The 26,468-nt window shown below is 36.5% G+C and overlaps 2 protein-coding genes across 4 annotated transcripts in view; one reads left to right on the top strand and one right to left on the bottom strand.

Moving 5' to 3' along the window:
* Positions 1–2,440, top strand: part of LOC140201286 (spermatogenesis-associated protein 7 homolog) — a 129,429-nt gene extending 126,989 nt beyond the window's left edge. For all 3 annotated transcript variants that reach the window (XR_011886822.1, XM_072265129.1, XM_072265130.1), the window contains one exon: positions 183–2,440. Coding sequence is in view for 1 of the 3 variants with exons in the window: in XM_072265130.1 (XP_072121231.1) it covers positions 183–215 (33 nt within the window). In the remaining 2 variants the exon portion in view is untranslated. The remainder of the gene's footprint in view (positions 1–182) is intronic.
* cenpf (centromere protein F) overlaps positions 1–26,468 on the bottom strand; it is a 65,653-nt gene that overhangs the window by 5,910 nt on the left and 33,275 nt on the right. The window contains exons 12-19 of the mRNA XM_072265125.1: positions 20,832–25,330; positions 15,802–18,024; positions 14,608–14,760; positions 12,299–12,472; positions 11,147–11,284; positions 8,658–8,835; positions 6,948–7,508; positions 2,527–2,705 (exon numbers count right to left, since the gene is read on the bottom strand). Coding sequence (XP_072121226.1) covers positions 2,527–2,705; positions 6,948–7,508; positions 8,658–8,835; positions 11,147–11,284; positions 12,299–12,472; positions 14,608–14,760; positions 15,802–18,024; positions 20,832–25,330 — 8,105 coding nt within the window. The remainder of the gene's footprint in view (positions 1–2,526; positions 2,706–6,947; positions 7,509–8,657; positions 8,836–11,146; positions 11,285–12,298; positions 12,473–14,607; positions 14,761–15,801; positions 18,025–20,831; positions 25,331–26,468) is intronic.

The following is a 26,468-nucleotide window of genomic DNA, read 5'->3' on the forward strand; positions in this document are numbered from 1 at the left end:
TTACAGGCCTATATCTTTGCTGAATGTGGATTCTAAGATTTTTTTTCTAAAATATTGGCAACGAGACTGGAGAATGTATTGCCTCAAATTACTTCTGTTGATCAGACTGGATTTATTAAAAATCATTACTCTTTCTTTAATATTAGGAGATTAATGAATATTGTTTGTACTTCTTCACCTAGAACTCCAGAATGGGTCATCTCACTGGACGCTGAGAAAGCTTTTGATCGAGTCGAATGGTCATATCTGTTTAATGCACTTGAGAAATTCAATTTTAGTCCGATATTTATATCTTGGATTAAATTGATATACCTTACTCCTTTGGCTTCGGTATTTACCATTAATCAACGATCTCCCTTTTTTCAGTTATTCCATGGTTGCCCTCTTAGTCCATTATTATTCGATACTGCCCTAGAACCATTAGCTATTGCTCTTCGTCACTCTCCTAATATATTTGGTATTACCCGTGGGAATGAGATACATAAATTATCTCTATATGCAGCTGATTTACTATTATATATTTCTAACCCTCAGAAATCCATTCTGGCAGTATTATCTTTGCTTGCTCAGTTTAGTAGTTTTTTGGTTATAAATTGAATCTTAGCAAGAGTGAACTTTTTCCATTAAATATGCAGGCTCCCATTTATAGATGTTCACCTTTTAGATTGATTACTGACTATTTTACTTATTTGGGGGTTAAAATTGCTAAGAGGCATAAGGACTTATTCAAGCTCAACTTTTTACCGTTAATTAGCCAGGTTAAACAATTGCTTACTAAATGGTCCCCATTGTCTCTATCACTGATTGGGCGAATCAATGCTTTTAAAATTATTATTCTACCTAAATTTTTCTATCTATTTCAAGCGGTACCAATTTTTATTCCTAAATTTTCTTTTGATACTATTGATTCTAAAATTTCCTCTTATATATGGCAGAATAAAAATCCTAGGTTTATTCCTAGGAGATGGTGGTTTCTCCATTGAAAGATGGTGGTTTAGCATCGCTGAATTTAAGATTCTATTATTGGGCAATTAATATTCAATATTTAATATTTTGTACACAAGATTGGGATATAATTCCAAGTCCACAATGGGTAAACCTCGAAAATTACTCTGTACAAGGGTTTTCATTAGTTTCTATTTTAGGATCTTCATTGCCCTTTGTTTTCTCTAAATTGAATAAACAAATGGTTAATCCAATAATTAAACACACATTACAAATATAGTTCCAATTTCGTAAATTTTTTGGTTTGAACAAATTTATATCATCAAGCCCTATTATATCTAACTTTTTTCTCCAACCCTCTGTTATGGATCAAGCCTTCCTGATATGGAAAATGAAGGGTATAACACGTTTCCGTGACTTATTTTTGAATAACTGTTTCATGTCTTTTGAACGGTTGTCTAATAAATATAACTTGCCCAGATCCCATTTTTTAGATATTTACAAATAAGAAACTTTTTAAATACCATGCTGTCTACATTTCCGATTTCATACCCAACTGATATCACAGAAAAAATCTTAGGCTTAAGTCCTTATCAGAAGGGATTAATAACAACTATTTAAGATATAATTATGAAAATACAGTCAGGTATATCTGATAAAATTAAATGGGAAAAGGAACTTCAACTACCTATAGAGAAATGGGAGAAAATTTTTCAATTAGTTCGCTCTTCCTCTGTATGTGCTAAACACACGCTGATACAATTTAAAGTAGTGCATAGGGCTCACATGTCTAAAGATAAACTAGCTCCTTATTACTCCCATATAAATCCTATTTGTGACAGATGTCACTCTGATGTGGCCTCTTTGACTCATATGTTCTGGTCCTGCTCTCCCTTGGAAAAATTTTGGAAAGATATCTTTGATACCATTTCAACAGTTTTGCGTTTCGATTTACAACCCCATCCTATTACGGCAATGTTTGGTTTACCAATGATGGAACATAGATCTTTATCCTCTTCAGCCTGTCGTATGATCGCATTTGCTACATTAATGGCCAGAAGATCCATCTTATTGAATTGGAAAGAGATCAGTCCTCCTACTACATTTCAATGGTTTTCTCAAACTATATCATGTTTAAATTTAGAAAAAAATCAGAAGTGTCGTCTTTGATCCTTCAGTTAAATTTGAAGAGACTTGGAAGCCATTTATTCAACATTTTCATATGATGTAGTTTGAGCTTTTCCAAATCCTTTTTATTAACTTAGAATATATGAATAGAGGAGCGGACTTGACGACATTAATGAATGTATTCGATCTAATATATTGGTTCAGCCCTGTTTTGCTCTGTTTTTTTTGGGGGGGGGATTTCTTTGTGATTTTCTCTTTCTTTTTTATTTTTTTCTCTTCATGATTAATTATATCAAGAATCTGGAAGTTTATTACACTTCTACTATTTGTAGTTTCTCTTGTATATGTTTATTATCAATAACGTAATTCCAATCTCTTTATATCACTATTGTTATTATGTTTATGAACTTGAAAACTAATAAAAAGATTAAAAAAGAAAAAGATTATTATTACCTGGTGTTTATGGCTGCCTTCTGCTGTTGTCTCTGACTTCTTGCTTGTTTGTGTAACTCCTTTACGTCCACTTGGAGATACTCTACTCTGAGCTGCAAGAATGGAATTAGCACTGTTGAATAAGGTAGTTCTACGCAATGTGTAAGGGCTAGTTGATGCAGCAGGAACTTCCACAAAACCTGAAAGAAGATATGACCATCAGCAAGGAGAATATTGATGCAAATAGAATATTGAGCTCCCATTATCCAGAAAAAGCTTTCCTTTGACTTCATTTGACCTCCCACATTGTTCCAAACAAATTTTACCTCAAAGAAAGACGACTTGTTGGATGAATAGTCACATTCTGTCATCTGTACTAAATGACAAATTCAGTAATTTCAGAAAATCTGAAATTCAATTCTGATATTCTCCTTTATTTCTCCTCTTGACCCAAACATTATATCCCATTGCCAATCCCCTTTTCCTTGCATCTTTTTTTCATTTATTCTCTCCTGTCCTCCATCCTTTCATGAACATGTTAATTTTATAGCTTTTTCCAGTTCCAATAGAAGATCACTGAATTGAAGCAATAACTTCCCCTCACTACTTGCTGAGTATTACCTATCTTTTCTGTTCTTCCACTGCCAATATTCATTAAAGTTGGACATAACTAACAACTCTAACTACACAAAAAGATCTTCTGGATGCATGTTTTGTTGGTTTTGTCCAGTCAGACTAATATGCACGATAACAGGGATCCAATGGTGTCCATCAGTATTCTGGACCGTCCAGGCTGAGACACTGAGTCACAAAAATTTCTTTGGGCCCAATTCTGTGAAAAACTATTATTATTTTTGAAATTTGCAGCCAATCCCTCCCTATTAAGATGATTGCTGAAAAATTCTAGTACACATACTGGATGTATTAAGTGGACAAATATTCACTCGAGACTGTTTTGCATACTTTCCGATTAAAATTTTGAATTGAAAGTCTGGATTCATGATGGCTATCGGTGATTGGCTGAGTGGACCTGTGCAGTGGCAAAGGCTGGGTGGAAGAAGAGAAGAATATTTTAAAGAGATAATGGTATTCATGATTGGGATGGAATCATTGCAACAAGGAGGATGGAGACTTAATTGGCGGGCATCCCAGTCTAACGTGCTGTCTTGTGAATGCCCAATAACGGATTGTACAAAATGAAAATGGTTCATGTCTTCGTGGAGTGTTCCAAAAGGAGAGTGGCATGTGGAACAACATGTCTCTCATTTTACTCAGATGGTGAAATTGAAATACAATTACATAGTGCTGAGAGAGAATTACAGTACAAGAAGCCTCTCAGGTGAGATTGGATAAAACTCAAGGGCATAGATAGTTACACTGGACTGGGATATTATAGGCATTACAGAAATATGGCTAAGGGGGACAGGACTGGCAGCTAAATGCTCCAGAGTACAAGTACTATAGGAGAGATTGAAGTGCAAGAAAGGGAAAAGAGTTGCATTTCTGATTAAGAAGAACACTACAGCAATGGACCGAGATTACATTACTGAGGGATAGTGCAATGCAGCTTTACAAGTTGAGCTGAGAAATAAAGGAATGACCAATTTGCTGGGATTGTTCCACAAGAGCCTTAATAGTTAATGGAAATTAAATGAACAAATATGCAGGGATATTGTAAAAAGTTGCAAGTATAATGGGGTTGTCATAGTAGGGGATTTAGCTTTCCTAATATAGACTGGCTCTGCAATAATGCTCAGGGCTTAGATAGGGTAAGATTTGTTAAGTGTATTCATCAATATTTCCTCATGTAATATACTGAAAGCTCTACTAAGGAAGGCAAACCATGACCTACCCTTGGGAAATGGGGTAGTCAATGAGGAAGCACTTTGGGACCAGTGACCACAAAACTATTAGTTTTAAATTATATAAAGGTGCAGAACTAGTCTGCAAGCTAAAGTTCTATTATCTAAAATGTGGCAAGTCAAATTTTTATATTAGACAGAACTTGTGAAAGTTGATTAGAGTAGTTCAATCAAAAATGGACATTTGCCAAGTGGAAGGTTTTTAAAAAGCAAGATTTCAAGAGTTCATTATCTGCATTTTCCTATTAGAGTGAAACAGGAGTAAGGAAACCTGGATGACCAAGGAAATTTGAGGCTTTCATCAGGAGAAAGGTGGCATGGATTAGGTACAGGCAACTGGGATCAAGTGAATCCCTGGAGGAGTATGGAGGTTTCAGGAATATACTCAAGGAAATCATAAAGGCAAAAGGGAGGCATGAGATAGTTTTGACAGAAATGTTTAAGGAAACTACAGAAGAGATTTATTAAGTATATTAATGGGAAAACTGTAACAAAGGGAGAGAATAGGGCCCTAAAACACCAAATTGGACATCTTTGTGTGGAGCTGCAGTAGATGGGCAGGACCTCATTGAGTATTTCTTCTGTTTTTTTTATCAAGGGTAAAAAAACATTTAAGACTTTGGACCTTGAATGGGAATCTTTTTTGGATAACTTATATTAGAGCTGAGGAGGCATTAGATGCCTTAAAATGTAAGGAGGTTGATGAGTGTCTAGGGCCTGATCAGGTTTATCCAAAAGCACTGTGGGAAGCTAGAGAAAAAATTGTGGAAACCCTTGCTGGGATATTTGAATCATTGTTAGCCATGGGTAAAGTGTCAGAAGACTGGAGGGTAGCTAATGTCATGCCTTTATTCAAGAGCGGCAAGGAAAACCCTGGGAACTATAGACCTATAAACCTAACATCTGTGAGAACTAATAACTAGGGTGATTCTGACGAATAAGACATATTTAGTTGGAAAGACAAGAGTTGATTAGAAACACAAAAGATACTGGAAATCCAGCGTAGCACACACAAAATGCTGAAGGAACTCAGCAGTTCAGGCAACATCTATGGAAGTGAATAAACAGTTGATGTTCTGGGCCAAGATCCTTCATCAGGAGCTGATTAGAGATGGTCCACATGGCTTCATGTGTGGGTGACAGTTTTCTTTTGTAGAAGTAACCAAAAAGGTTGATGAGAGCAGGGAGGTATATGTGGTCTATATGGACTCCAGTTAGACCTTAGATCACATTGGACCCAGGGAGACAGATACAGAATTGACCTTAAGATTATGGTTGAAGCTTGACTTTCAGACTGGGTGCCCATGACTAGTGGGGTTCTCCAGGGGTTGGTGCTAGGGGTGAAATGGTAGCACAGCAATTAGCGCAACACTTTACAGTGGCAGCTGTGAAACGAGGATTCAATTTCCACTGCTGTCTGTAAGGAGATTGTATTCTCTCCCCATGACTACATGGGTTTCCTCTGGATACAGCGGTTTCCTCCCATATTACAAAGACTTACAGTTAGGTTCATAGTTAGTGAGTTGTAGACATACTATGTTGGTGCCAGAAGCAAGGTGATACTTACAGCTGCCCCCAACATAATCCTGAGACTGTATTGGTCAATGAAGCAAACAATATATTTCACTGTAGGTTTCCATGAACATGTGACAAAACTAGTCTTTAACTTTTGGCCCATTGGTATTTGACATCCTCATCATAGTTAAGAATATACAAGGTGTGGTCAGTAAGTTTGCAGATGACATCAAAAAATAGATGGTGTCGTTGACAGTGAAGACAGTTACAGGGAAAAACAGATGGATCTTGATCAGCTGGGTAAGTGGGCTAAGAAAGGGCAAATGGCATTGCAGTCTGGAAAGACAATGAAGGTGAGTTTTCACAGTCAATGGTAGGTCTGTGGGGAGTGTCAACAAATAAAGGGACTTAGGAGTAGAAGTACATGGTTCCCTGAAAGTGGAGTCACAAGTGGGCTTGGCACGCTGGCCTTCAAGTCATGGCAATGAGTATAGTAGTTGAGATGTTATGTTGCAATCACACAAGGCACTGGTAAGGCTGCATGTGGAATATTGTGTTTAGTTTTGGTCACCCCAGTTTTGTACCCCTTAAGCTGGAAAGAATGAAGAGGAAAAGTAAGAGGAGAAATTTAATAGAAACCTGAAGGACAACATTTTCATCCAGAGAACGGTCAATATATTGAATTACCTGTCGAAGGAAGTGGTTGAGGCAATATCATTTATAACATGCTTCATCAGGTGCATGGATAGGAAAGGTTTAGAGGGATATGTGCCAAATGCAGGCAAATGGGACTAGCTTCGGTAGGAACCTTGATTAGCATGGATCAGTTGGGCTAAAGGACCTGTTTCTGTGCTGTATGAATATCTGGACACATGTTTCATCGATCCAGTTAAATTGTGTTCTTCAAGCATAAATAAATATTCTGATGCAAAAATAGTTAATTAAATAGTACAAAATTTTTTTAGCGTTCTAGAGAACCACAGTCCTAAATGTTGCCACTTTTAAGGCAGATTTTTTTTATTTTTATCCTTTGATATTAGTACACATTTATACATAAAAACTCACCCATTATAACTTTATCTGGGTCACATGAAATTGCATCTTGTGCTTCACCACATCTGCTCTTCTTTAAAATATTCTGAACAGTTTCTGGTTTCGTTTCATTTTCCTCTTTTTTGGACTCAGCTCCTCTAAATCTTTTAGTCGTGTGTTTAAATTGTCCATCTGGAGACCTTTTATGCCTTTTGCTCACACTCAATTTCATAGGGGCATCCCTGCCAAGTCCTGATATACTGCTTACATCTGGTGATTTTAGACGTGTTTGCTGATTGTTGGACTGAGCAGGGGACATCCTTTCAGGCTCTTTAGGAACAGCTGCTTCTGATGTAGCAGCCGCTGGCTGTTCTGCCACACTTTCCTCATTCTCAGAATATGGCTGTTGCAATTTATTGTTCAGCAAGGCAACCCTACCCTTCAACAATTCATTTTCTTCCTCCAATTTGTGTGTGCTTTTGATCAGGTTCCAATATTTCTCCATATTTTCATCAGCTTCTTTTGTTTTTTCCTCTAACGTGTCTTTTAATTCCTCCATCTCGGCATTTAATTCGTCTATCCGTGAATTTGTACCTAATAATATAGTAAAGATTAAGGCATTAAAATGAACCTGTGAAATCTTTGCATAGACTAGGCTAATTCAGCTTAATAACAAGTGATTTCGATTTTACTAATCCTTTTATGTTATTTTGTTGCATTTTACCATTCAGTAAGTAGTATAGGCACTATACACATTATGCTGAATAAAATTCTATTTATGATAATGCACAAATAAATACATATGGAAATCTGGCTTTAAGAATTGTTTGGGGAAGTGTACTGGCACAAGAATGACAGATCAAATGTGAATAAATAAGGGAAACATCTAAATGGTTTCTATGACTTATTTATAACTGGATCTTGGGAAATCACTTTGGAATTCTTTGTGCTGAAAAAATATTTTTATTCATATTAGTACTGATAAATTATTCTATGGAATTTGTAACAGTTCTTTGAAGGAACTGTAGTTTAAACTAATTTATCACTCCACTCTTTGCCCATATTCCATAATTTTCAATCTTGCCATCATGCATACATAACATACTTCTTTGTATATTAGGGTATACATGAGCAGCACATCTCTCATCCACTCTCTAAAACCTCATCTAAAAACAAATCAACTTAGTGGTAAGGTTGATCAAATGTGGCTTAGTTTTCAGTAAATCTAGTTTAACTATGACTCACTATTTCCCCACTGCCAATGTTAAACAGGTTAACTATAATTGTTACATCTACTTTGCTACCTATTATTGATGAAGGAAGTCCTAGGTTCTGCCCTCCTGTCCCCGATTAAAGGAAGCCTGGAGTATCACAATTCTGACCTTCCTCTCAGATCAGATAAATATTGCACTTCAGTTTTCTACCATGTCCTTTAACTACTATGACATTATCATTACATACCTGCTTCATCATTTACCATAAATTTGGCTCAGTTCTCTTCCTTGGGAAATACTGATGAGAAGTATTCAACTGTAGCTCAACCTTGCATTCAATGTTCATCACTGGAACTTTATTTTCAAAAATACTAATGGCATTGCTCACCAAACCAAAGGATTTAAATGCCAATGGGGACAAAATAAAAGATGGGGCTTGTAAATGCATCATTTAAAGAACATAGATGTGTTGAACTTGAATTACTTTTCCTCTCAAATTCAAATATAGGATCCAGCTGCACCCCTTTACCTGGTTTCTGGCTATTCTGGAGCTTGGTGAGCAGTTCTTCTTGTTGTTGAATGTGCTTCTTCAGTGATTCTTTCTCATGCTCAAGTTGTTTACAGCTTTTCATCCAGAGCAGTAGTTTACTCTGAGCACAATCCTTGTCTCTTTTCAGCTTTGCCACAGATTTTTGCAATTCCTCCACCTAAGGAAATTGCCATCAGTAAACTATAATATTAGTTTCAGAAACTTACATTTTTCCAAAAAAAATTTACTAACCATTTACACCACCTTAATAGATCACTTTAGAAAAGCTCCACTCCAGACCTCACAATGATACCCACAAAGATGACATAATATTTCAATATAACACGCCTGTTCTAAACTGTGTGCTCTAGGCAGAATTTAGTGCAGGTTAGGCAGTTAGTGTTCACATGCTCTCAGAACAAGACCAGGAGGAATTTGATCACTGAAAGATTTCTTTTGAAGAGGCCAGATCTATTGTTGATAGCCAGATGATAAAAATGGGAAGGTTGGAATGGGGAAAGTCTCATGGTCTTCAATCAGACATTAGCATTAAAATTAATAAGACTGAAGTAATTTTTATGTCTTATTTGCATGTAAAATTAACATTCCTATAAATTATATATGAAGAAATAGTGCAATCTGGAAATTACATTCTCAGCACAAAACTAATGAAAATAATGCATCTATCACTAGGGAAGAACATGCCTGGAACTGGCAATGCAAACAAAAAAAAGAGCAAGATGCTGTCTTGTGATTGTTAAAATTACCCTGTAAAGACAAATTCTACAATCAATACCTAAAGATACTTCACACAGGTGAATCAGGACAAAGAGAAGCCACATCATGAAAAAGATAGAGAGCAGATAACAAGATGAGATACACAGAGTTTTTCATTCACAGAATGATAGGAAGTTATGGCACGGAAGGTATTTCTTCAGCTCATTATGTCCATACTGGTCAGGACTGAAGTTAGGTTAATCCCAGTTTCCACCTTTTGGTTCATTGGTCTACAGATTACGACTTTGACTGGTTATCCAGGTGTCTTTTAAGTATGTAAGTATTTCTGTAACCAGCACCATTTTTAGGTAGTGGTTTCTAGATTTCCCAGCACTTGGAGTTAAATATTATTTTTCTCAACCCCCTTATCCTTCTATTAATCAACCGACACATAGACCCCAAAGGACTGCTTAATCCATCTATTGATCACGTCAAGGCCTCTCGTACATTTTATATACATTAATCGAATCACTGCTCTGTCTCCTTTGTTCCAAAACAAAGAACTTCAGCCTATACTAGAAAAGTGGAATATTTATTAAATGCTGAAAGACTAGGTAGTATTGATATTCAAACATCCAGATGTGATGTTACATGTCATTGAAGGCCAACATGCACACATGAATAAGAAGATATACAGTATGTTAGACTAATGACTGTAGGATTGGATACAGGAGTAAAGTCTTATTGCAACTGGGGAGACTGTACCTGAAGTACCATGAATAGTTTGATCTCCTTACCCAAGAAAGGAGGCACTGGTCACAGAGGGATTGCAATGAAAATTCACTTGATTGTTTCCTCTGATGGCCAATGTACCATCTGGGAGATGGAGTAGAATGGAACTGTATTCTCAGGGTCGATAGAATGAAAAGAGATCTCATTGTAGCTTAAAAAAATTCTCATGGGGTGAATGGCCTGTTTCTAAGCTGTGCAACTCTACGATTCTACAAACAGTGGAGTAAGCTTGGAGGTACAAATTGACTACTCTTGTTATTTCTTTTCTTCACCTGGACAGTCTCTCCTGTTAACTGTAATTCTCCAGCCCTGGCAACAACCTTACAACTCTCTTCTGCATCCTATCTCACACAAATCATGATCTTCCTTAATGTGGTGATTAGAATTGGACTCGAGCCATGGCCAAAACAAACTTATACAGCGCTAGAATGACTTCTCTGCTCTTACAACCCATGACTTGGTCTATAATCAGTGACTTGTAGGCTTGCACTCCTCAATCCCCAGTTCTCTGCCCTACATTTACTGTGCAATTCCCCTGCCTGGATTGGCTTTTATTAATCACAATATCTCAAAACTTATGGGGAAAAGACAGGGGATTGGGCTTAGGAGGGACAATAAATCAGCCATGATGGAATGGCAGAGCAGACTTGATGGTCCAATTGGTCTAATTCTGCTTCTTCTTATGGTCTAATATTCCGAGTTGAGTTCTGTTTCCCATTTTGTCTTGTCTCTTCTCATCACTATCTACTGGATGTGATGGAAGCTGTTTTGTGCCCATCTTTATTTGGCTGAGCAGTCCTCCCAGTCCACTTGCAGCCATTGAGCATATTACCACAGAAATTTCTAGACAGCATCAACACACCACCTAGGTGCAACATAAAATTTCTTGCCCATATGACACATCCAAACAGTCATTAAGTTATAGCCAGACAAGTGTTAACATGGGAATAAGCACAAAAGCCATTGTTGAGAAATTTTACCTTGCAGTTGTCATCCTTTAAGACAGTATTTGCTGCTTCTTTAGCACTCTTTAGATTGTTGATTTCCACCTCTTTCGCAGTAAGCTGTTGTTTCATTCCAACCATTTTCTCTTGGTACGTCTGCAACTCAGCTTCGTGCTAACAAAATAAAATGCAGTATTTATAAATGACAGGAAACTGATCAAAATTTTAGCTAGGTAAATATGTACAAAACGTTTTTCAGGAAACAAGTAACGTTTGATAAAAACAAAGCAAGAGCAGAATTTACGTTAGACCAGCACTTAGGGACAAAAAAAATGTTCGGTGAATTTCAAGACAGAATTTTTCAAATTGTAAAAGTAGATCAGATAAAAGAGCCGCCATGGGTTAACAGAAAGCACATTATTCATGAAAGTGCATTCATGAAACACAAGAACATGATGTGATGTTGAATTTATTTATATTTTGGATAGGAAGGAGTTGGGTCATTCTTCAGCTCATCTTATATACTGTATAAGTTAAAGTATGCATTATGATCAGAGATTAAGGGAGCTAGGGCTTTACTCTTTGGAGAGAAGGAGGATGAGAGGAGACATGATAGAGGTGTACAAGATAATAAGAGGAATAGATAGAGTGGATAGCCAGCGCCTCTTCCCCAGGGCACCACTGCTCAATACAAGAGGACATGGCTTTAAGGTAAGGGGTGGGAAGTTCAAGGGGTATATTAGAGGAAGGTTCTTTACTCAGAGAGTGGTTGGTGCGTGGAATGCACTGCCTGAGTCAGTGGTGGAGGCAGATACACCTGTGAAGTTTAAGAGACTACTAGACAGGTATATGGAGGAATCTAAGGTGGGGGCTTATATGGGAGGCAGGGTTTGAGGGTCGGCACAACATTGTGGGCTGAAGGGCCTGTACTGAGCTGTACTATTCTATGTTCTATAAGGTTATAAACTTGTTATATAAATATTCCAAATTTGAGAATGTTGGTAATACAGGATGGTTGTTAATGTTTATCTAAATATAAGTTAATTTTGTCTGAAAATTATTCATCCTCATGTGCTAATATAATGGGATTTGACTTTATGAGTATTTCCTGTATTCTATAAGCAAATCTTATCAGTTTGTGTTTTTATGTCCAGGTATAGTGGTCTCCGATTTGGTGAAATTACATACCTTTTCCTGTACATTTTTAAGCACAGCTTGGTGATTCTCTTGGATACAACTTATGCTTTGTTTGTAATCTTCCACTTGTTTCTTCAGAATATCAGTGACTTGCAATTCATTCTGTAAGTATCCAAGGTCCTTCTCCAACTTGCATTTTTCTGATTGAGAGAATTCTAGCTGCAACTAGAATATGAAATCAACTTTTAGAATGGGAATAATCATATCTGAAATATTAAACACAAGCGATTTGAAATATCTGAAATATTATTTCAATAACAATCGTTGGATGGTTTCCATTACTCAATTTGTATTCATTCAATATTTTTATTCCCATATCCATCATTGTTGCAAAAATTGCAACATTGCTTTTGTTCTTTTCAAAATAGTAGTCATAATTAATTTTATATTACTGTAAAAGATAACTTTGCTTACTACAAAAGTATTATATTTGAACTATCTACAATGGTGCTGGACAGTTTGTGAACCCTTTAGAACTTCCCTGTTTCTAATAATTATGACCTAAAATGTAATCAGATCTTCACCCATGTCCTAAAACTAGATAAAGAGAACCCAATTAAATAAATAAACAAAAAACATTATACTTGTTCATTCATTTATTGAGAAATTTGTTGGAAAAAGTACATGAGCTTCCAGGATTATCAGCTCAGTTAAAGGGGAAATTAGAGTCAGGTGTTTCAGTCAATGAGATGATAATCAGGTGTGAGTGTGGGAGACACTGCCCTACTTGAAGAACATAAACCTGGGTCTTCACTATCAAAGTCTGATCTTTACCACACAAGTTTTTGGAAGTTTGCCATCCCTCGATCAAAGGGGATTTCTGAGGACCTCAGGGGAAAAAAAAAAGTTGTTGGTGTTTACCAGGCTGGAAAAGGATACAAAACAATTTCTAAAGAGTTTGGGCTCCACCAATCCAGTCAGGCAGATGGTATAGTATAAATGGAGGAAACACAACACAGTTGTTCCTCTTCCCAGGAGTGGTCGACCAACAAAAATCACTCCAAGAGCAAGGCGTGTAATATTCCAGGAGGCCACAAAGAACCTGAGTAACATCAAAGGAACTACTGGCCTCTCTTACTGTCAGTGTCAGCGTTAATGTCAGTGTTCATGAGTCTACCATCAGGCAAACACTGAACAACAATGGTATGCATGGTAGGATTGGAAGGAGAAAGCCACTACTCTCCAAGAAGAACATTGCTGCCCATCTAAAGTTTGCTAAAGACCACATGGATAAGCCAGAAGGCGATTGGAACAATGTTCTATGGACGGATGAGTCCAAATCAGAACTTTTTGGCTTAAATGAGAAATGTTGTTTGGCAAAAATCAAACACTGTGTTCCAGCATAAGGCCCTCATCCATCTGTGAAACATGGCTGGGGGCAGTGTCATGGTCTGGGCCTGCATTGCTACCTTGGGACCAGGATGGCTTACCATCATTGATGGAAGTATGAATTTTGAATTGTTCCGGCAAATTCTACAGGAAAATATCACTGTATCTATCCATGAATTGAAGCTCAAGAGAAAGTGGCTCATGCAGCAAGGCAACAAACTTAAACACACAAGTCAGTCGACCAAAGAATAGTTAAAGCAGAAGAAATTCCACGTCTTGGAATGGCCGAGTCATAGTCCTGACCTTGCTCCTAGAGAAATGTTGTGGAAGGACCGGAAGCAAGCAATTCATGCAAGGAAGCCCACCAACATCCTAGAGTTGAAGCAGTTTCGTAAGGAGGGATGGCCTAAAATTCCTCCAAGCCAATGTGCAGGACTGATCAACAGTTACTGGAAATATCTGGCTGAATTGGCTGAAGTTAGTACTGTACGGGGGGGGGGGGGGGGGGGGTGGTCACACCAGTTGCTGAAATCAAAGGTTGACATACTTTTTCCAATACATGTCATTTTGGATCATTTTTCTCAATAAATAAATGAACATGTATAATTTTTTGTGCTTAATTATTTAATTGATTCTCTTTATCTAGTTTTGGGATTTCTGTGATGATCTGATCTCATTTTAATTCATATTTATGCAGAAAGAGAAAATTCTGAAGGATTCACAAACTTTCTAGCACCACTGCAAATCAATGACTATTTATCTCTTCCACTATAAATAGTATACTTATGTTTGTATTTTCACTCTTGTTTATTTTCTTCCCAGTCTAAGGAAGTTTTGTGTACATTTTTAAAGTATATCAAAATATATCAGTAAAATATATCAAGACTGTTCATATTGTTTTGTAGATTCAATTACAAAGTTAAAGATTTTATATCAAACAACAAAATTGTTGAAATTTTATTAAACCTGACCTTAAAACTTTCAGTCTGGCTTCTAAACTCTTTAAGTTGTGCTGAAATTAAATTCTTTTCGTTATCAAAGTCTTCTTGTATTTGCAGAATCTTTTCATTGGCAATGGTCAAATCACTCTGCAGTTTATTATTGTTCTCAGTCAGTTCATTTACCTAAGAGAGAACATTTATGGTTAATAATTAAAGTGAAATGCTACACTATCTGGTTGCTTCCCCACATATTCTCATATCACAAAAGATTCACTTGGAAGAGTCTGTACATGTATTTATACAAGTCCACTTAAGATGTAATACAACACATTTGTCCTCACATTTAAAAACTAGCATGCCAGTGGAAACAATTTCTTAATCTCATCCAAGTAATTTAGAAGAAGCTGCAAGATAAACAAGCAACAAAGTTAAGAGTATTACCCTCTGGTAACTAGCTTTTAAAAACAATTGATAACACTCATTTTATATTTATCTAAAAGTAAGATTCATTTTGTCAATTAAATTTAAAAATTCGAGGCTCAGCATTAACCTGAAAATATAAAGGATGGAATCTATGAATGTTTCATTGCATCCATCGCGCTAAAGCATTGACATTTTTATACTTTTGAAGGACGATGGTAATATTTTTCTTACAGTAAAATTATAATGCACTAATTATTAATATTGTAGCAATGTTAGAAATAGCATTTGTACAGTTAATGGGTAATTCCTTTCACGTGAACATGTAATTTCTTAATCTTTATAAAAGATCATTGTAACTACAGAATTAGTTAACCAATTCTCCAAATAAACAAGGAATAGTCCTATCTTCTGCAGTTCTATAAAATAAATACCAGTCAAAAGGAAAACAGAAAAATGTATTTGTGTTTCCACTCTCTATCATATCTTTACAGGATTCAACAAATCAATAATAAATAAAACTTTAACATTAAAAGATACACAGTGGCTTTCAATATTCTATTTTTTTTTAAGTTTAAAGGAGTAATGACTGGGTAAACCAACAGAAAACAATTATACTGAGCCATATCATCTACCTTTCAAAAACTCAATTACAAGAAATAGGGAAGACAAAAATATTTTAACTACTGTTAAAATAAACACAGGCCTTATTCTTCATCAAGTATTTTAAAATGAATTTAGTTAGAATTAAACATTAATTTTCTGACCAGGGAAAGTGAAATGGTCTTGGTGAAGTTCTTATACCTGATCGAGAAGTGCAGAAGCCTGCAACTGAGCAGCGTGTACTTCTTCCTTTAGTTGCTTTTCAGAAGCTTCCATAGTGATTAGCATTGTGTTATGCTTAGTTGATAGATCATGTGCTGCCTGCTGAGATTCAGCTGCTGTCTTTTGTAAGTTCTGGCATTCTTTCATTAACTTCTCCATTTCAGTCTGCAAATGATACAAATCTGTTAAGTCCTTTTGCCTCAGGTTCTCCAAATCTGTGACTTGTTGCTGAAGTTTCTCCTTCTCTTCCATGTGGTCATTTAACTTCTGCTGAAGTACTTGAAGATCCTTATTTAGCATTGTGTTTGCTGATTGGAGACTCACATTTAAGCCAGCAACTTCCTGAAGTTGATTGGATAGCTGCACCTTTTCACATTCCAAACATGAATTTTGATCAATATGATTCTTCTCATTTTCTTTAAGTACTTCCAATTCCTCATGACAGGTTTTCAACTTTTCATTTAAATGGCTAATTTGGGTCTGTAGCTCATTAATAGAACTTTCATAGATTTCTACCATTTTGAGTTTTTCATTTTCAGCTGCTTCTGAGTTTCTTAACAAACTTGAACAATGATCCTCTAACTTCTCTTGATTTTGCAGTAGTTGCTTTTCTAGATTTTGTTTGTCAGAGGACAAGGTATTGAGCTCTACAACCAAAAGCTCTAGTTTCTCAGCAATAGCCTTCTTCTCTTCCTCCAATACTTCAGCTTGTTCCTTTGCAGTTTCAGCTTGCATTACCAAATCCTCTGTATTTCCCTCTGAGGCCTGAAGCTCCCTTTCAAGAGCCTCAATCTTATCCTGAAGAGAGTCTGCTTTTCGGTCACTCGCTTTGAGTTTTGCAGCCACGTCCAGGCTTTTCTTCTGATCTGCTTCAATGCGAACTTTCAGCTTCTCAATAGCATGCCGCATTTCTGCTACCTCTGTTTTGGTGGAGGTCAATTTTGATACAACTTCATCTTTTTCCAACAAAGAGGATTCCAATGATTGGAGTAGTTTCAAATTTTCAAGCTCTATCACACTAATCTTGTTTTGCAAATCTTTGGTCTGCTCATGCATGGACAAGTTTTCCTCTTTCAATTGATTCAATTGCTTTTGAAATTCCTCCTTTTCTTTGATGCCAAGCTTAGCATTATTTTCAAGATATTGGAGTTGTTTGATCAAGTCTTCCTTTTCTTTCAAAGCTTGCTCCATTCGATCTGCGACTGTTTGTAGCTGGCTAGTTAGCTTTCTTATTTCAGCTTCAAGCAAGCTGTTTGTATTAGCATTGTATATCTTCTCAGCCTCAAACTCTTCTACCTTGATCTTCAAACTGTTATTGGCTTTCTCTAGTTTCTCATTTGTTTCAGTGAAGGTATCAAGATCCTGAAGAAACTTGATATTTTTTGCTTCAAGCTCAGTCAGCTTCTCTGCCTGCAGGTGAAACACTTGTTGAGCTGATTCAAGTTCCTTTTCCAAAGTATGCTTCTTGGTCTTAAGCTTATCCAGGTCATCTTCCAGGTCCAGGATATGATTTTCTAAATTAGCTTTATTTGACTTTGTACGTTTCAGTTCCATTTCAAGCTCAAGGAACTGTTCATTTTTGTCCCTTTTATCTTTCTCAAGGCTCTCCAAGATCTTGGCCATTTCAGAAATTTTACTTTCATCCACCTGCAACTGCGTTTTCATATCACCAAGTTCTTCTTCCAGATTTTTTGCTTTGTTAGAAAGATCCTGATTTTCAAGAGCAGAGGACTTCAGTTCATTAGATAAACAGCGGTTCTCATCCTCAAGAATCATCACTTTTGTTTTTAAGTCCGTATCAGCAGCTTTGAAAAATAGCTCTTTTTGATGATTGGAATGCAAACCCTCCATCTCGTTGAGTAACACTTCAGTAGTTTTTTTCTTTTCCTGCCCCATTTGTACTTGTGCATTAATTGGTGCCTCATGATGAAGGTTCCCTGGGTCATTCAATTTCTCTTCTTTTAAATATATCTGTTTAACAATGTACTGGTGGTTTGCACCATCTTCATTCAGTTCATTAGTAACCATGCTAAGGTTTCCATTGTCATCAAAAGATTTGGTATGGTCACAGGACAACTCATGCTTTTCTTCTGAGGAACTTTGTACTTTACTGTCAGGGGTCATAGTTAGCACGTTAACAACATCCAGTTTATCTGCAACTATAGTGCTTTCATTTTGTTTTTCTGAACTAGTATGGCTCAGCTGAAAAACAAAAGTAGTTGCAATTAGTAAAATACAAATAGTAAATCTCCATCTCTTCAGACCAGGTAAACATATACATAACTGGCTGCTTACATAAACTTAAATATCGTACTTGCACACCACAATATGTGGCAATGCGATAAAAGCACAAACCATATTCAAGATCATTTTGGTATTTTCTTAAATTACACTGGACAACAAAGATTTTGCTTCCTGAATACCTTTAGGTGTATCTTATGAATTTTGGGCTACTGATCATGAAAATCACCATGAAAATCACCATGAAATTTCCCTATAACGCACCATTTTTAATAATCTTATGTTTATTATTTCAATTCATAATTCAAGTCAATTAAAATGTTGCCTACAATGCAAGCTGGAAAATGTCCTATCTTGTCCAGGCATGTGTGGGCATGCTTAGGTGACGTGGCTGCTGCATAGCAGGACAGGTTTTAGTAATAGTTATTGGGTTCAGGACAGTAAGGATGGAATTTGCTATCACCAGGCACAAAAATTTCTATGAAGGATTTTGATATTTGAGACAGATGCTTCCCAGAATAACTGTTGCCAAGATTAAGGAAAGCATTTTTGTTGGTCCACAAATCAAACAGGTCATCAATGACAGGCAATTTGAAGAACTTCTAGTGGGACTGGAGAAAATCACATGAAAGGCATTCAAGGAAGTTGTTGAAATTTTTCTTGGCATCTACAGAGCACCAAACTACATGCAGCTGGTTGAAAGCATGCTTCAAGCAGATAAAACCATGAAATGCAACATGTCACTAAGGATTCATTTTCTGCATTCCCACTTAGACTTCTTCCCTGCAAATCTTGGTGCTGTTAGTAACGAGCATAGTGAAAGGTTTCACCAGGACATTGCGGTCATGGAGAAAAGATTACAGGGCAACTGGAATCCATCAATGCGGGCGAATTATTGTTGGACATTTAAGCGAGAAGCCTCAGACACTGAGTACAAATGAAAATCATTAACAAGATATTTTTAACTTAGTTGAACTATTGCAAAGCATCAGCACCATTATGCAATTAAACACATTATATTCAATGAAAGTTAATTTCTTGTTTCTCCAAATTCCTACGTGATACAAGTAGTCTGAAATTATATCTGTGTTCATCTTCAAGCCCTCTATCATAAACAAAAAAAAATTCTGAGGAAGCAACACTTTTGAAAAAAATTGTTGCCCAGTGTTATCAAATGGAGCTTCTATTCAGTTTAAGAAGACTCTGTAACACTTCAATTGTGAAAAGTGTCCATAAATACAAGTTTGATCTTTCTTTCACATACTTACCAGTGGTACTTTTAATACCAGAATTCATTGAGCACAAAAATCATTCATGCACAAACTAACTTCTCAAACTAATTTACCAACTGGAATGCAAAAACTATGAGCAGCAATATATGACCCTGTGTGCCCCAGTAAGAATGAGGCTAATCCAATCTTGGCCTCAACAACACTTGTCCACTCTTTCCTTTAATCCTTAACGCCACTTAAATGCCTCACATCTTCACCATGAATATATTACATTAGAAAGAAAGAGAAATTGCCTTTAAACTCACGAGAGAGCAAAGGCCATCAACTTTTTGCTGTTGATGTTTCTGTAGCGGGCAATTTCTTTTTTACGAGGTCGAGTTGCTAGCTCGACGCTCAACCCAGCATGGGTGGAAAGCGTGCATGGGAGCCGGCTGGATTTGAACTCAGGACCTTCCACCCCAAAGTCCAGCGCTGATGCCACTACGCCACCAGCTGGCCTTATATTACATTACCCTGCCTCCAAATATCTCGGGGTGAGGTCTTCACCCAAGAAGGAAATTTTCTTCCCTGTCTGAAATGGAAGAGCCATATTCTGAAACTGCCTTGTTCAAAATAATCCCACTTAAGAAAGCATTCAAGATCCAACTTGGCAATCCCTTACAGATACTTTTAGATTTCAATGGGATCACCTCTCATTCCTCTGCTGTGTTTAGGTCAAAGCTAATTAATATTTCTCCAGACGTTAATCCTATATTCCAGGAACCACTTTTCCTGTTCTACTTCCAATGTAAGCAAATCCTTCCTTAGATATGGAGACCAAAACAGCACATAGTACACCACAGCACAAGTGTGGTCACACTAGCAAACTGCAAATCAAAACTTCTTTGTAACCTCCATATCCCTAGCAAATAAAGATCTTTTGAATTGCTTGTACCTGAATTTTGTGTTTCATATACTAAGAACTTCAAATCCCTCAGCATCACAATTGTGTAGTCTCACGCATTTTTAACATTCCAAGTGGATAATATCTCATTTTCTTCATTCCATTTTAGCACATTTTTCCCCCACGTACAGACTTCTTGCCCATTCATGTAAAGTAGGTCTGTCCCTGAACAGTTTATTCGTGTTATCCTCAGAATTTGTAAAACCACTTAGTTTTGTATTGTCAGCAAGTTTAACTATCAGATTTGCAATTCCTTCTCAAGGTTCATTTCTTCCAGATGCACAATGTTGAGAGCGAATGTAAGCTGATAACACTTTTATTCCTGCCAATGTTCCCACAACATCCCGTAAATAAATACAATTTCAGCTTTCCTCATTGTTGGAGAGATCATAGGCTCAAATTCTTTCATTCTGGCGGAGCACTGCAATTGGCCCTGGTAGTTAATAGGGTTAGCTTTAAAAGTTTAATTGCTGTTTCTGACCATCACTCCAGGAAAGAAATGCTTTGTTCCCATGGTGAAATTCAGAACCAGACACAAAGATACCCTGCTTCCAAACATAACTGGGAAAAAATGCTTATCATGGCTTACTTACTTTATTATTCACCTTTTGTGGCAAATCCTCTTTTGAAAAGTAGCTAGCATTCAGCAGTGATTGGGAACTGAGGTCTAGAGACTGGAGCTGGATCCTTGCACCTTCTAGCTCTGCAGATAACAATTCTGTCTGTTGTTTCTGTGCAGCCAATTTATTTTCCATCTCTGTTGTTAGATTGTTTAACTTCAATTGCCATTCATCTCTTTCAGATGAATGCTGTTGCTTTAGAGATTCAAGTGCTTGTCTTGTTGTAGTTATTATATGTTGCAAAGCTTGAATTTTTGCATCTGCATCAGCTTGCTGCTTGAACAGTTGTTCCTGCAGCAGTGCAACAGACTGCTCGGTAGACTCAGAACAAATTTCCAGTTGCAAACTTTTCACCTTCAAGTCAGTATCTTCATCAGAAGCAGCAGCTTGGTCATTCAGGTTGGCCGATTTCTCCTTTAACTGCTGACGCAGTAAAATTAGTTCATTAGCTTGTTCCTGAATCATCTTCTCTGACTGCTGCAAATAATCTTTCTGTTCAGATACATGAAGGTGAGCACTTTCTAATGAGGATTCAAGCATTCTCAACTGAGCTTGGAGTGTTTCCTTCTCTATCTTTGCTCCAGATAAGGCACTTTGAGCTTCAATCAAGTTACTCTGTAACAAGGATAACTCTGCCTTCATTTCTTCCACAGCATCATTATGTTTCTCATTTATGCTCAAAGTGTTTTTGTTTCCACATAATGAATTATTCTTAGCAATATTGCAAGCCGCCTCCTCTTCCAGTATGTTTTGATGCCTTATTTCTTGGGGCATAATCATGTTTTCATTTAACTTGGTGAAATCTGAAGCATGTGCATCAGTACTCTGTTTGGTTAAATTCACTTTATTCAACAGGTCCGTATGCATATCTGCTGTCATATCCTCATTTTCATACTGAATATTGTTTTCACATCCACTTATTAATTTCTGTAGTGAACATTCAGTCAAATGCAAAATTTTGGGTGATAACTCAGACTGCACCTTACTCAAATTCTGTTGCACACAAATTCTTTGCTCCTCACTCTGTTGCAGTTCAGACTGTATCTTACTTAAGTCCTGTTGCAAAGAAATTCTATGCTCCTCACTCTGTTGGAGTGCAGATTGCATCTTATTCAGGTCCTGTTGCAAAAGAGCTCTTTGCTCCTCATTCTGTTGCAACTCAGACGCCACCTTACTTAAATCCTGTTGCAAACGAATTCTATGCTCCTCACTCTGCTGAAGCTCAAACTGTATCTTACTCAAATCCTGTTGCAAAGGAATTCTATGCTCCTCACTCTGTTGAAGCTCAAACTGTATCTTACTCAAATCCTGTTGCAAAAGAGCTCTTTGCTCCTCACTCTGTAGCAGTTCAGACTGTATCTTACTTAAATCCTGTTGCAAAGGAATTCTTTGCTCCTCAATCCGTTGGAGCTCAAACTGCATCTTACTCAGGTCCTGTTGCAAAAGAGCTCTTTGCTCCTCATTCTGTTGCAGTTCAGACTCCACCTTACTTAATTCCGATTGCAAAGAATTTCTTTGCTCCTCACTCTGTTGGAGTGCAGATTGCATCTTACTCAGGTCCTGTTGCAAAAGAACCCTTTGCTCCTCACTCTGTTGCAGCTCAGACTCCACCTTACTTAATTCCTGTTGCAAAGAATTTCTTTGCTCCTCACTCCCTTGGAGTGCAGACTGCATCTTACTCAAGTCCTGTTGCAAAAGAACTCTTTGCTCCTCACTTAGTTGCAATGTGTTCTTGACATTGTTCAAAGTAGATTGCATTTGTGCATTTAACTCCTGCTGTAATGAATCCAGTTGAAATTCCAAATTACTCTTTTGACTCCTTAATTCAATAATGTTGGTTTCAGACTTAGACAGTTTATCCTGAAGATCCAAAATCTCTGTTTCTTTTTGGTGATATTGCTTCTCTTTGGCCTGGCTTGCATTAAGCTGGTTTTCCAAGGAACAAAAATCCTTTTCTTTCTTTTCAAATTCACTTTTCAGTCGGTCAGTTGTTTGCTTCTGCCAAGATATTTCTTCCAGCAAAGATACTTCATTATTCTTGCTTTCTCTAATTTTTAAATGCATAGCTTCCATCTCTTCCTGCATTGTGCTCACTTTTTTTTCCAGAACAACCCTATTTTCCTCACTGTGCTGCAACTTGCTCTCCAAAATTCTATCATCAGTCTGTAATTGTTTTAATTGACATAAGCAAGATTCTAATGAGGCCTCTTTATCTTCAAGGTCCATCTGAAGAAGCTGAAGTTGGGCTTGAAGCCTCTGAAGTTCATTTTCTTTAGTTATAATTGTATCTCGTAACTGGTCTAAAATTATATTGTTTTCTGTAATTAGCTTACTGCTTTTAACATTTTCAGATTCTACTGTTGCCAAATCATTTTCAAGTTTTTCTATTTTTGCTTCAAAAATATTTTCTTTTACAGTTTGACTTTGTATCAGTTGTGTCAATTGTTCTTTGTCCTGAAGTAATTGATTGTAATCCTCTAGTATTTTGCTCTGTCTTGCATTGGACTCTGCAAGTTCTTTTTGTAAGTGATCGATTTCTGTTATTTTCTCCATTTGTCCCTGCAGGACTCCCATTTCTTCAACTAATGCTTTAACTTTTGCCTCATAATCTGCAATTTTGGAATTATATTCAACAGAAGCATCTGTGCACTTTCTTTCCAACTTCTCTACTTCTGCATTTTTCATTAATAATGCATTTGCTTGCTCACATAATTGTTGTTCCAAGAAATTGTTATTTTCTTTTACAGCAGTACATTTGTCTTGAAGATTCTTTATTTGTTCTTCTAGCACAGTACACTCATGCATCAGTTCACTTTGCCTACTTTCCCCCTCATTCATCTTTTCCATTAATTGTGTAATAGCATTTTCTTTGGCTTCTACAGTATTTTCCAGCAACCCATGTTTAGCCATTAGTTCTTCACACAGAGTTTTAAGATCATTAATTATGATGTCCTTACTTGCAGATTCTTCTTTATATTTTGCAAGCGCTTCGTGCATTTCTTCTTCTTTCTTCATCATATCAACAAAAGCAGAATTCTTTTTGTTCAGCTCTATCTTCTCCTGCATTAAATTATGAACAGAAGCCTTCAATTCCTCATTTTCCTCAGAAAGCTGACCTAATGTCTTTTCCTTCAAACTAATTAACTCTTCTTTTTCCTGAATGCACTTCTCTAATAGAAGTTGACCTTCCAGCTTTGTTTCCAACTCTTTGTTGGTCATTTGCAAACATTTCAAATTATTCATGTTGCTCTCAAGTTCTTGTGTAAAATTTTGGATAGATTTATCTTTCTCATCTACCGTAGCTTGCAATACTGCCTGCTGCATCTTTAGTTTATTAATTTCTTCCCCCAGCTCCACATTTAAGTTCTCATATTTCTCTCCAGCCTCCTCAATGTTTTCTTCCAATTCTTCCCTCTCCTTTAGTACTGTTTCATATTTACTCTGCAACTCAGATCGAAGATGCTTTTCAAGCTTCAGCAAGGAATCTTGTGAAGTTATCTCTCCCTTGAGGACAATAATATCATTTTCTAGTGCTGTTCTTGCCACCTCAACTTCAACTTTGTCAAGCATGCTCTTTTCATGTTCTTGCATTAAATTTTTTTTCTCAGTTTCAATCCGGGCAAGTTGCACTTCAAAATCCTGTGTGACCTGTGATATGCTGTCTTTTAAATTCAAAATTTCAGTTTCTTTTAGATTTATCAAGTCATCTTTTGATTTGGCCATATTACTGACATTTTCATATTCAGCACTAAATACACGTTGAGACTCTTCGAGTTTTAAAACCTTATTAGTTTCTTGTTTCAGACTTTTCTCCAGTTCAGCTACCTGCGATGTAAGTTGAGAGATAGTCAGGTTAAGGTTTTCTACATCATGTTTATCTTGCTTTGTTTTTATCATGAATTCTTCAAAGGCTTGTTTTTCTTTCTGTAATTCCAATGTTTTGTTGTCTAGCATTTGTTTGACATCGTCAAACTGTCTTTGCAAATTCTGCTTCTCATCTTCAAGTAACTTCAGTCTTTCAGATTGCTTTTCGGTCCTGTTTTGATAAACCTCCAGATTTGCCTCTTGCTCTTGATTTTTATTCTTGAAAAATTCAAGATTCTGATCCAATTCTTTAATTTTGTTCTGCAGCTCTTCTTTTTCATGCTGAAAGATACCTAAAGCTTGGACGTTTTCAGCTTTCCACTGAGCCAGGGAACTGTTCTCCTCCTTCAGTTTCTGACATGTCTCTTCCTTTAGCTGCACGTCGTTTTGCAGTCCTTCAGTCTTATTTTCCATTTTATCAATCTGGTCATTCAACTGCTCAATACTCCTTTCCTTCTCTTTCATGTCCTTTTGAACAACGTCTTGCTCCATTTTCATCTTTGAAATTTGCTGTTTAAGGTTTTCCACAGTTATACCTGATGATCTATTTTGATCATCCAGTTGTTGTTGAAGACTTTTTAATTCAAAGTCCAGAGCATTGATCTTACCTAGAAATATGAAAGAGATAATATAAAAATATGAATGGCACAGACCAGAGATCAAAAGGAAAGATATCTCTCTGCAAATTAAATTTAGAAAAGAATGAAGTTTGATTGGTCTTGCAAATGGCAAGTTAAACATTCAAAAACTTCAAAGAAGGAGGTATTCTTGCACGCATTCAATGTATACAAATTGCACTTTCTAAACTGCTTCGATGAAGGTATTCCTCCAAGTTAAAAATCTAATATATCCATTTAAAAAAGCACTTTTTTTTATACCTATCAATACCTGTTATTTCAGACATGCCTTATTTTGGGCTATTATTGACCAATAATAATACCTGCTCAATTGTTTATGGCATCCTGATGAATCAGCTTTGTAAAGCAATTTAATAGAATCATCAGAACCACCTGTAGCTAACATTTTGATTCAGATTTAGTTCAAATGACCGTAAATTCACCAATTTTGTTATCACCACACTAGGAAGCCAAAGCAATTTTGTAATTTCCGTGCACCCGCAATTTAACATTGATATCCCCAAGTAACTATTAGTGATTCAGTTCTCCTCAGGGTTGTACTATTTTACAGCCTTCTGTTCGGTAATCAAGGGAAATCAGTTGAATCAAAGAACTAAGGTATTAATAAACTGTAAAATACTCTGAAATATTAGAGTTTGTGGCACGAAATCCAATTAACTTAAAATTGCTCATGAAGCCATTTTACAGTCCAGTTCTCCAGAGGTCAAATAAAAAGTTAAGGGTAATCATCTTCTCAAATATTTTAAAAATATGAAGGAATTTTTTGTTTAATTTCAGTAAATTTCTAGTAAAAAGGATTTGAAAAACAAGTTCCTTCCCCCAAGAACCTCTGTTGTGAGGATAGTTTAATATGATTTGTTGCTCAGCCAGCGCCATGTCAACACATTTATTGGACAGAAGTGATATCTGACAGAAGTCAACATCATAAAAAGGGGATACAGGTGTGGATGGATCTTTGAGAGCACAGTTGTAAGCTTGTATCATTACATTTAAAATTTAAACACTTTCTATCGTTAAGAATTTAGAAAAATAATTCAATTATTAGAAATTATAGTGACAAATAGCTCAAGAACCAGCAATTTATTATTTGTTTGATATTATATAGCTC

The sequence above is a fragment of the Mobula birostris genome, chromosome 8 (assembly GCF_030028105.1).
Source record: "Mobula birostris isolate sMobBir1 chromosome 8, sMobBir1.hap1, whole genome shotgun sequence".
In the NCBI taxonomy this organism is placed as follows: Eukaryota; Metazoa; Chordata; class Chondrichthyes; order Myliobatiformes; family Myliobatidae; genus Mobula; species Mobula birostris.